The following is a 12,325-nucleotide window of genomic DNA, read 5'->3' as shown; positions in this document are numbered from 1 at the left end:
ATCACCATTGACTTTAATGTTTTCTTAATTATCGAGCAGTTGCATGTAGGGGTTATCCATTCATTTTTGTTTATAATTCCTCATATTAACAACATCAAACATGAACAAATAGAACTGTGGAAGCTGAATAACAATCTGGATACAAAATAAAGTTTAGCAGCCATGATAGATCTGTCTTTTTTATGAACTTGGTTTTGTAAGAGATGAATATGTTTATGCAACATGTTCTTCTTGCTTCTAGGAATATGGTTATGACTAGCACCAGCAAGTATCTAAAAACATAATTGTCTGATTCATCTTCATACGCAATGTGAACGCAACTTGCGTTTAAAAAACCCTTTATTCAAATACAAGTGGATCTCAAGAAAAGTTTCCATTTGAATCTGGGCATAAGTATTGTGACAGAGTCACTGGATTGATACTGAACGCCAGGTATCCATGTCCCAGGCTGTCTGTCTTATATGCTTTTAAACCCAGGGAGATTGCTTTGTATGGGATGGAGCTTCCAAAAGAGTGTATCTAGCTTCAGGAAAAGCTGGTAAAGTTCCCTGTTATGTATGGAGAGAGAATGGTGAGATCCCAACATAAGGCCTAGTCCGGGTCTTCTGGTCTGCCATTGTCACAGCAGATTAATCAGGAGTTGCACCTGCTGCTGAGCTCAGTCTCTCTCATATGTGGGGAGGAGGCTAGACGCCCCCTCAAAAAACTCTGCAACTGGTGAGCAATTATCCCTATAAATTTGGTATGTGTCTGGGAAACAAGATCCCACACTTGAGAGAGAGTTTTGCTGAAATGTTTCGTTAGTGCCGGACAGGCAAGGCCATTTATTTTTGTTTTGTTTATTATGAATATGCTTAATAAAACTGTCCGAGGTCAGTTGTACCAAAAAATCCTGGGCTTGTGTAACTTCATTGCTGCTGTTCACTGCTATCTACCCCAGGAGATGGCACCTGTTCTCCTCATGCGATCACAGTATTTTCTGGCTATTCTTAACTTGCCGTACGCAGACAGACAGAACACAGTTCAGGATAGGCACATGCATATGTGCAAAATAAAGAGCCATCAGAGCGCATGCAAAAAACAATATATTGCTAAATTATTTAACAACTCTTAATACTATAATCATTGATAAATATATATGACTAAAATTAAAATATTTTTTGTATATTTTTTTTCATGTTCTTAATGTGTACTGTATATCATTTTTTTTATAGTTTCTTTTACTTGCACATGTTCTGGCATCCATACGTGTAGTCAACACTATCAATCAGCACTAACACCTGCTCTATAGCTGGTGTAAGTGATATGGCTATAATACACGTACCTAAAAGATGCCCTGAATTTGAATCCTCCAAATGTATGTGCACTCGACCTCAGCATGCCCTTATTGTACATTGCCTATGTGCACCTGCCCCTTCCCACCCCTATTCAATGCTTCAAGTTGAAGGCAGTTGCATTTGGACATGATTTGCATGCAATTGTGTTCACTGGTGTATGACCTGTTCTGGCACATGCACGGAGCAATTTCATGCAAGATATGGCATGCAAAGGGATTTACGTTCAAAGATGATTCTGGCCCAGAATGTCTCCATACATCAGAGATAGGGCCACTTCAGAGAGTTAGAGAGGCTAATTCTTTTGCTGAATGTGCAAATAATTCATATTTATCCAGTCAGTGTAAATTCCAAGTTCAAAAACCCCTTTGTGAAGGGTGCCAAGATTACTTCCTTGACAAGATGACTATGCCAGAACATAGGGAAAAGAGAAAAACAACAACAAATTGTCCTTCGTAGAAGACGTCAATAACAAAAGTGCAGTGCATTACATTTGAGAATAATAAATAACTATAGGTGCACATTAACCACAGTTAAAATAAAAGAAAAATGTTGACTTTATTTTGATTAAGGGGAAGGGAAGGAGAAAGAAGGGAAAGAGTTGGAGGGAGATGCATGTGGAGGTAAAGAGAAAATATTATTAAGTTGGGTCTATGAAGAACAGGTTTTAAGGAAAGAAGCAGATTCATTTCCATATTCATATTCTTTTCCAAATGGCCACCATGGTGGCTGGATCTTCGATCTTCCAAGAGCTGGCTATCAGGCTATCAGGCAAGTGGCTGCAATTAAAATGTATCTGGTAAGCTTATTAAAGTTTTTTTGGAGATCTGAAAAAGGAAAGGGAGTAATGTGCATTGTGATTAATTAATGTTTATGTCAGCAATTAACATTACCTCTGAATAGGTTTAACAATCAGAATAATTTCCCATAGGGTACAAGGCTCTTTGACCTCCTGTTATTTGGTAAATAACCCTTACTTCTGTATTCTCCACCCCTTGAAGCGCTAAATAAATTGTTTTGCAGCATAAAATCTCATTTTGCTGTGTGAGTGCAATAGGAAATACTCTGCACCCAACCTAAATTCAGAAAGTAATTCTCTGATCTACTCCAGTTCTTCCATTAGAGGATTCAATTCTGCAACCACACAGTTGTCATATTAATGCGCTTGGCCATGTGCAATTCTTTACCTAAAGATAGATATTGATATGAAACTAGAGTTTACTTTTGGTAGAATTGTCGAATAAAGAGTTTTTATGGGGATTATATATGGAAAATTGGAAAACAATGTCCTTTTTTTTTATTTATCCCCTATTTAATTTTAGGCACTTCCTGTCTCTTTGTTTTCTCTGTCTGAATGACTGACAACTGACACTATCTGGTTTACTGATTGCTTATCAGCCTGACCAACTCACAGACTTTTTGACAGACTAATAATTAACATACTAGCTGTCAGAAGTAATGTACAGCTACTGTCTTTATTTCCTTTAAAAATTATCTCATCCTCTCTTTTATGTAAGCCTCTCTTCCTGATTTTTATCCTTTTCTCTCTATTATTCTATCTATATGTGACTGTTTTTTAATGACTATTTCCTTCTCTGAACAGTTCTCTCTTATCTCATACCCTTCTTACATACTCTCTCTAATGTTTCCCACTTATCTTTTAATACTCTTTATTATTTACTCCCTCCTACTCACTTTCTCTGTTCCTCCCCTCTCATTCTCTCACAAACTCCATACTTGCCAACTTTTGGAAACTTAATTCCAGGAGATCCCGGACAGGTGGGGGCTTAGTTGGAGGGCATGAGTGGCGGGGCGGTGTGCAGCAAAATGCGTAATTTTGGCCCTGATTCTCAGCGAATCGCGTCATTTTAAGAAGCAAGTTGCCCTATGAGGGATACTTGCCTGTTCTCCCGGGAGTCCGAGAGACCTACCCAAATTTCGGGAGTCTCCTGGACATTCCGGGACAGTTGGCTTGTATGATATACTCTAAGCATATTTTTAGCCCCTTCCGTCTAATCGTCTTCCTATTCTGTCCCTTTCCTATTTTTTTCAGCTTTAAACATACAATCTCTTCCTTTTGCTGGCTTCATCTTAGCTGCTGCAGTTCCAGGGGAGGAATACTACATTGCTAGGGCCCATTGATAAATTTGGTGGGATCTGGCAATATGGTCCATTCTCCTGCAGCCCCTGCTCTTCTATACATGCACAGTGGAGGTGAATGTTTGGTTAAGTCTTGTTTGGGCTTCACTGTGCCCATATTGGGTGCAGGCAGTGAACTTGGCCAATTGCAGGGTGTGATGTGGCTATGAGCCTACTTTCACCTCTGGGACTGCAGCCGCTGCATCTACAAATCTATTACATTACTGATAACTGATGTTGCACATCAGCCTCTATTATAAAACATACTTGCCAACTCTCCCGGAATGTCCAGGAAACTCCCGGAATTCAGGGCGGTCTCACGGACTCCTGGGAGAGCAGGCAAGTCTCCTGCATCCCGCAACTGCCTAGCCTAAATGACGCGATTTGCGGTGAATCTCGTCATTTTGGCCCCACCCCCGCGACAAAACTGCATTTTCGTCGCGTTTGGCCGCACCCAGCCAACTCCCGCTCTCTAGTCACGCCCGTCTCCCGGACTACACTTGCTGAAAGTAGGCAAGTATGTTATATAATTTATCACACAGCATCGGGATAACATTTAATAAATATTACTTTTAAATAATACTTTTAAGATATGTACTATTGACCAATTTCTATGCTCTTAGAATTAATGGATTTGATTTATTGCTATTAATATAATCATAAGAGATCTATGCAATGTGTGCTTCTTCCTTGTATACCTGAGCACTAAACTTAAAATAAATTATTCGTTAAACTCGTATGGAAATAGAACTAATGGAATTTTGACATGTTTATGAATTAGCATTACACACACACACACACACACACACACACAACACAAACACACCGGCACACACATACACAGACACACATTGAGATACACAGTTTTTGTTAATTATGGTTTCAAATTACAAAACCTAATTCAATTTCTACCTTACAGCTCCTGCACTATATAAGGAAAGTGAGAGTCACACTCAGTGGTGTAAGTGACCTTTATTTTGATGAAAATGGAGACATCCCTGCAATGATATTTGATATTGTGAACTGGCAGCTGACTCAAGAAGGGACTATGGGACAGGTCAAGGTCGGCAGTTATGATACCGTAGCATCTTCTGGCCAATTCTTCAGCATCAATTCAAGTCTGGTGTTGTGGGCTATGGGCAAAAAAGAGGTGGGACCTTGTAAAGATAGTCAGTATTCATTATAAGGTGTAATATTGAGGAGAAGATTCATGAAGTTTTAAGATAAATTATTGTGCTATATACATTAATATCAAGGGTTTGGTAAAATAATTTGTAGCGCAAAGAGATTGTTGCTATCTTGCAGTATAGTAGTTAAAACTAAGCTTTACCTCAAGTTGTATATAAGAATGCATAATATGATGCTGGCATCTGAGCTTTTAAAGATACAACTTCCTAGTTATTCCTGGGATCCTAGTTATCTCTACCATCTCCCACACTATACTACATAAAACACTGAGATAACATGATCTGAAGTAATAAAGAAAGATGAGTATATTAACCTTATATCAATTTATTTGGCTGTTTGCAAAGACAATGCAAATGGGTTAAAAAATCAAAACCTATCATTATCACCATTTATTTATATAGAGCCACAAATTCTGCAGCACTGTACAGAGATCTAACTCACATCATTTCCTGCCCCATTGGAGCTTACAGTCTAAATGTCCTAACATACACACTCATACAGATAGAGACAGAGAGACTAGGTCAATTTGATAGCAGCCAGTTAATCTACTGGAGTGTGGGAGGAAACCCGGAGCACCCGGAGGTAACCCACGCAAACACGGGGAGAACATACAAACTCCACACAGATAAGGCCATGGTCGGGAATTTAACTCATGACCCCAATGCTGTGAGGCAGAAGTGCTAACCACTTAGCCAACCATGCTGACTATAGGGAGAAACAGCATAAACCTAAATTTAGAATTTATTATATGCTCCCCCGTATTCGGAACAATTATATAAACACACTTTCAGGGTTAGAGCGCCCTTGATAATTCAACTCCCAATTTTTTTTCTATTATCTCCTTCAGCTCTAAGGACGAGTGGGACTCATCCTCAACATATACATCAAAAGTGTCTTTAGCACTGAAGGAGTTCAAAAGGGGAAAATCATTGTTACCTGTCCCCCACCTATAGTTACTGTTATTGGGGTCCCAGCCAGCACACATAGAAGAATCTGAAAAGTCAAGGGATTGGGGGAGGGCACTAAAACTACCCTGTCTCCCCAACCCTGGAAAATGGGACCATATTTTAACACAGGGGAGTCCTTCTTTAGAAATATATTCCCATTTGTAGTTATTGTCTAATCATCTGTGTGATCACAATACAATAACCTCCTACACTACAGAAAATATTAAGAGTCCAGGGATGGAGGAGGTTTCCACTAATATGGCTTCAGTAAACTCAAGAGCACCTTCAAAGAAAGATAAATCCTTTCTTTCAAATTATATGAATTCTTAGCAGTTAAGTTTTGGTGATCACATGTGATTACCAGACAATAAAACCCTACAATATAGAAATACTAAAAGTGTCCAATCTCCCCATCATGGCACCTACACACCCGAGGCACCCACACCCACAGCTATATGTAGGAGTATTCTCCAGCATTCAAATTAAGACAGATTGTGCATTGTCTCTTAACAGTTCTTGCTCTTCTCTCTTGCCCGTTTTTGCAGCTTTGTTGTCTTCTAACTGGCTTCTGAAAAGTTGGGGACATGTTTTGAAAATATGCAGCAATTGTATTATAATGCAAAATGTTAACAAACCCTGAATGATTAGGCTCTTTAGTCTAAACACAACAGTCCATTATGGCCAGATATAAATACTCTATAGCGCAGGCATATGTAGGCAATATAATATATGAAAATTGTTGTCAAAGAGCTACAATTAAATACAAACCTCTACCAGCCCCACATGACTAATATTTAGAATTCTAGTGACCCTAGAGCCCACAGAGAGCACCCTCATAACCCCCACATGATACAGAGATCATGCCTCCCAAAGATGTTATATTTTTTAAATACCCCCTCAGCAATTTCATCACTTCCTCAGCCAGTTCATCAGCTCCCTTCAGCCATTTCATCTGTCCCCTTCAGCCATTTCATCTGTCCCCTTCAGCCATTTCATCTGTCCCCTTCAGCCATTTCATCTGTCCCCTTCAGCCATTTCATCTTTCCCCTTCAGCCATTTCATCTGTCATTTTCAGTCATTTCATCTGTCCCCTTTAGCCACTTAATCATCCCCCCTTCATGTTACTTAATAAGACCCTCAATCAGCCACCTTTATGTCACTTAATTACCTTCTTCATGCCACTTAATCAGCCCCTTATTCAGCCCCCTTCATGTCACTTAATCAGCCCCTTAATCAGCCCCCGTTCATGTCACTTAAAAAGCCCCTTAATCACCCCCTTCATGTCATTATTCACCCCTTAATCACCCCCTTTGTGTCACTTAATCAGCTCCATTCATGTCACTTACCTTCATCTCGCTGACCATGCCCAACTCCGCTGTCTTGTTCTCCAGGCTCCAGCGCTGCACCTTCATTGGGGACAGGCAGCCTGGTAGCAAATCCAATTGCTACTAGCTGCCTGTGGATGGTCCACGTGAGATTATGTTATGCTTATCTCGCGAGGTCAGACTAAACACCACAGGTGCACTGACAGGCAGCTAAGAGAAATCTGATTTGCTGCCTTTCTGCAATCGTGATTGTCAGGACCGCCCACTGAAGACCAACAAAGGCCCCAATGATGCATGCCAGTCCAACCACCAAAATGTAAAAAAAATAAGAAAATTTGGGGGAGACAAAAAAATGAATTCTGTTAGCACTGCGACCCCCAGGATCCAGCATCCTAGGCTGCAGCCTGATCAGCCTATTGATTGACCAGGCCCTGTTCACTGTACACAACTTGCATTTGTTTTCCCACTTTCCATCCCCCTTTCCTGATATAAGGGCCTCCAGGTATAATATAAACTAAATGCAATTGCATTTTCATGGAATGTTCAGTACTGATATGCATATATTTACATAATAAAAATATACTTATGCCAAACTATAAATAAGACCTCTCATGTTGATGATTGCAACATGATGCATCAATCTCACCAATCATATGTAACTTGCCAACACTTCCAGTAAAGTATAACAAATTAGCATGGTTAACATTGCACAGTCTAACAAGTTCTCCTTCCTTCATGGGCTGCCATGTAATGCCAAATGTCTCAGAGAAACGTAATTCACCTGTAAATTGCAGTTGTAATGACTTGTCGGCAGAATTGTTTTTGTTAAAGTTTAATCGAACCACACACAAAAAAAATCTTATATAGTATTTGCTTAAAAATTACTTTACAAAAACCCTTGAAATAAAATCTGCAATTAGCCTTTATTTCTAGGTATAATTTAAAATGGAAAGTGAGGGTATCAGTTTATTTTCACAGTGCACTGTTTGCTTTCATGGAAACTGTGACGAAACAAGTTTGATAACACCTTAATCAGCCTGTCCCTCGTTTCTCACAAAATGTGGATTATAGCATGTACTTTTTATAGCCCTTGCTTTTGATCCCAAGATCAACTGAGTACAACTGCAGGTTCTAATTAGATGTGGATAAGTGGACATTGTAGCCATGCCTAGATAAGAGACGTCTTTATTCCATGTTACCCATTGTAAAAACATGTTGGTTGTTAATTCAGTGATGCTGTTATGCATTGTTCTCAAATTGAAGCCAGGTGGGTTATGGGTAAGGATCAGGTGGTGTCCAGGATACAGGTGATGGGGCTGGAGCTGCATTTGTTCTCCCCCCTTCTTGCTCTACAGGAAGCATGGAACAGCTGTGGAACCTGTGACATCACAAAGTAGTGTAAGGGGTTAATTTCAGGAGGGGTTAGCTATTATCTGATATTTGGAGGTGGGGAATGCCAATTAGTACCACAGGACTGTCTTAGACATTCTGTCTGGGAAACCGCAGGGAGAGACACTGTGGAATAACAGCTCATCTCCACTCTCTCTCCAACCAATGTTTAAAGAGTAAGAGAGTTAGGGGTTTGCCCATGGAGGGGAAAACACTTTGGAAGTTTGACCCTTGATATAAGGAGCCACTCCAGGGGGGGGGAGATGATGTTCATTCCGTGATTTGATTCCTGTAAGGTGCAAGATCTAGTGTTGAGTTGCAGTTCTCTACCAGTGAAATACATCAGCAGATCCATGGGTCATCAAGTCAGGACAGCCAAGTAACTCCTTAAGCTAGTGGTGTAAGGGACTGATAATGTGGTGAACCTATCTAGCATTTATTTACTGTGTGTATATAATATTCTAGTGATTGTTTTTAATACAATAAATGTATTGTTTTACATTCTAACTGCATTTGCCTGAGTGACTATGCAAATCTTAGAAGGTACTGGGGTAGACTTCCCTGGCATAGTAAGGCACTCTTGGGTTGCCAGCCAGCATGATGTGGGTAGAATTGGGCCTGAAAACCAAGTATCTTCACAGAAACCCAGAACAGACATCTCCAACAGGCAAGGTTGCAGTATCCACAATGAAGGTTGGATGCTAATTGGACAAATATCACACATTTTTATTCCTTGATGTATCAGGAAAAAAATGATCAGCATTTCCAACAATGATTAAATAAAAATGTCAAAAAGTCCAGTGCAGTTATCTGTGGATCGCACTAGTAAGTCTCATTGTGGTCCATGGGCTTTATCCACAAAGGCAAGCATTCTGAGCGCAACATGCATTTGTTTAAAACTGCACATAATTTGGCTCTGTGTATTCCCAAATTCAACAATGAATGGATCTAAAGGCATGTGTGCTGATTAATTCGGGTGTAGGTCTGCTCTGCTCTACTAAACAAGACATTGCAGGATCCATCCAATGCCTATGTGGAATACACATTTGCAAAAGAACACACAGGAAAAAAAACTGTTGGATTAATGTTACCTGTTAATATATTTGTTTTTTAATCCCCCCCATTAAATACATTTATTAGGATGATCTAATATCTACTGCACATAAAGTATAATTTTACAGTTGCTGCTGATTGCAAACACATGTTATAGCATGCATACAAGACTGTCATCACTAGTACTCAGGACTTATACTAGCCCTGTAGCAGGAGCAAGTAATACGGCAGAAAAACAAGAAACTTTGAGATGCCCAAGCTTGATGTGGCTGTGGCTGCATGTGCTTGATTTTGGCACGCCCTTACTGTACATTGACTACTGAAGAACGTTCAATCATGCTGTTTTTCAACGGAGATGTTACATTTCCATCACTGATACTTCCTGAAAACAACAGGGCTAAAAAGTGCAGTCCGGGTATGGATTAGAATAGAGAGTTGTAACTCTGGTTCCATTCACGATGCCCATTTCTTTACAATATGCTTTAATGAAGTTAATGTTCCTCACAGGTCTGAAAAGCAATATGGCATACTTAAGAGATAGACTAATATGCTTGTTTTCAAGACTAATATCTAAACATTGTCTTAAATCACTAGATCCCTCGCTCAGTCTGCAGTGAGAGCTGTCTCCCAGGTTTCAGGAAAGCCGCTATAAGAGGACAACCTGTTTGTTGCTTTGAATGTGTCAGCTGTCTACAAGGAGAAATATCTAGCCAGACAGGTAAGTAATGGACAGAGGCTGGCTGGCTGGGCTGGAGGGCAGGGAGGCATCCATACATAATGCATTATCTACATTAGAATCACCTGGGATCATTGGGAGCATTAGAACATGGGTTAAAATTAATGTATAGCCAATTAGTATAATAGAACATTCAAATGGCTAGACCAACCAGTAGCCAACCAATGTATTCTCTTCCAAAGTTAAGAGTATGACATTTCCCACTTGATGATAATATGTTCCTGTTTTTTTTTTTACTTTTATGAAATAATAAAACAAATGAAAAAACAAATAGTTTAAATGCTGCTGCACATTTTGGTCTATAAATAAAATTTATGGACACAAATAAAAAGTTTCCTAAAAGAAGATCTGTGAGATGCAGCAACATATATCCTATAAACTGTAGGGTAAAGCCATCACAACAGAACATGATTGTATTAATTCAAAATCATTTGTCCAAAGTGATAATGGAGTGTGTACAATCACATAAAACCATAAATAGATTGTAGTACCTTGGTGTGGTTCACAGGAACTCGGTGTCCAACAATGGGTTAAAACCTTGAGAGGTGGAGACTAAAATTCTTTGTTATAGTTTGAGAGTCTTTAAAACCTTGTGTTCTACCCATGATGCATTTATCTATAGAGCGATCAAACTGTGTGTTCTTAGCTGCAGGTGAGAGAGTCCAGGTCATAAAAGCTAAATCTTTTGGGAATCCCTCTTAAAGGTTATATCTGTAGCCATCAATAATATAAATCAACAGACCCCTGACATTATTTGTGGTTCTGTGATTTCCCAGGACATCTGGGAAATCTGGGATACAGGAAGCTGAGCTGCTGGATACAATTTGAATGAAGGGAATTAAGGACACAGGGAAATGTCCTACATTGACAATTATCATACTTACAGGAGTCCTGTTTGATAAGTAAATGAAGGATAACTTGTTGTGTGGGGGTAATATTATCCTTATAGGCCAGTATCAAGATTCCCTGAGTAGAAATGTGTTTTGAAAAACACTTCTCAAAACTTGGATTCATACAGGATTTCTAGTGCTGACATTAATGTGGAAGAGGGGCTGTGGGCACCTGAATCATGCATGCAATGTAACGCTTAAAGATGTGTTCTCTTTTTGGAGTCAATTTTATTTGAGAAGTGTTCCAGCTAATTCATATTCTAGTACACAGAAATCTTATCATGAGTGTACCACTTTTCTGTTGTTTATTCCTTTTTATTTCACATAATATCTTTGTTTGTTATTTTTGTATCTTAAGCATTGGGGATTCCATTTCCATAACAAACCACACTAAGGGCCTGATTTATTAAGGAGCTTAAATTAAGAAGTTTCTTTTTTCAGTCTCCTGGACAAAACCATGTTACAATGCAAGGGGTGAAAATTAGTTTTCTGTTGTGCACATAAGTTAAATAAAGACTGTTTTTTCATAGCACACAAATATCAACTTTAAATTTCAGTGTACAAATAAGCTATCAAGTATTTGTGTGTCAGTATTTAACTTATGTGCAAAACAGAACACTTATTTTCACCCCTTGCATTGTAACATGGTTTTGTCCAGGAGACTGGTTTAAGAAACTTCTTAACTTAAGTACCTTAATGAATCAGGCCCTTAATGTCTCTGTAATGTCACGAATTCACATGCCAGACTTGTTTTGGTAATAGAATGCTACATAGCTGAAACATAGGAGATCATTCTGTTTATGATAACTCTGATTAAAGTAAGTTTTGTGAGATTAGCTTAGATAAAGTACAGAGAACCAAGGGCTTCTTGAGAGTGTCAGCTCTTGAACAAAAACCTTAGTAGTGACATGATTAGTAATAAAAAAAAAGGTAGTGTGCAAGACTGACAGGGAGCATTTAAATAATTTTTAAACAGACCAGGTAGTTGTTTTTGATCTACCCTTTATCCCACTCATGTCATGCAGGCTCAGGTGAGAGCTAGATCCTGACAGAGAGCAGACAGGAAGCAATTGTTCAAACTAGAAGAAAACCTTAAACTGCGTTATCATCGTGGAGACTTTTTTCCACATATATTGGTACACAATTGGTCATATGAGGGCTCTAAATATCATACAGAGCTGCATATCTAGTAGGAATGCTCAGGCTCGGTTTTCCAAAAACCGAGCTCCCCTGGACATCTCAAATCCGAGTACCGAGTCGAGCCAGCTTGGTACTTTCCCGCTTCCTCGGAATTGAAATAGAGGCAAGTTGTCATTATCGCATC

General features: G+C 39.2%; 1 protein-coding gene across 1 annotated transcript in view; it reads left to right on the top strand.

Annotated features, from left to right (window-relative positions):
- LOC142150546 (extracellular calcium-sensing receptor-like) overlaps positions 1–12,325 on the top strand; it is a 65,974-nt gene that overhangs the window by 49,038 nt on the left and 4,611 nt on the right. The window contains exons 4-5 of the mRNA XM_075205744.1: positions 4,393–4,623; positions 9,970–10,093. Coding sequence (XP_075061845.1) covers positions 4,393–4,623; positions 9,970–10,093 — 355 coding nt within the window. The remainder of the gene's footprint in view (positions 1–4,392; positions 4,624–9,969; positions 10,094–12,325) is intronic.

Source organism: Mixophyes fleayi, chromosome 4 (assembly GCF_038048845.1).
Source record: "Mixophyes fleayi isolate aMixFle1 chromosome 4, aMixFle1.hap1, whole genome shotgun sequence".
Lineage (NCBI taxonomy): Eukaryota > Metazoa > Chordata > Amphibia > Anura > Limnodynastidae > Mixophyes > Mixophyes fleayi.
The sequence above is the reverse complement of the archived record's forward strand: the minus strand, read 5'-3'. Positions and strand labels throughout refer to the sequence as shown.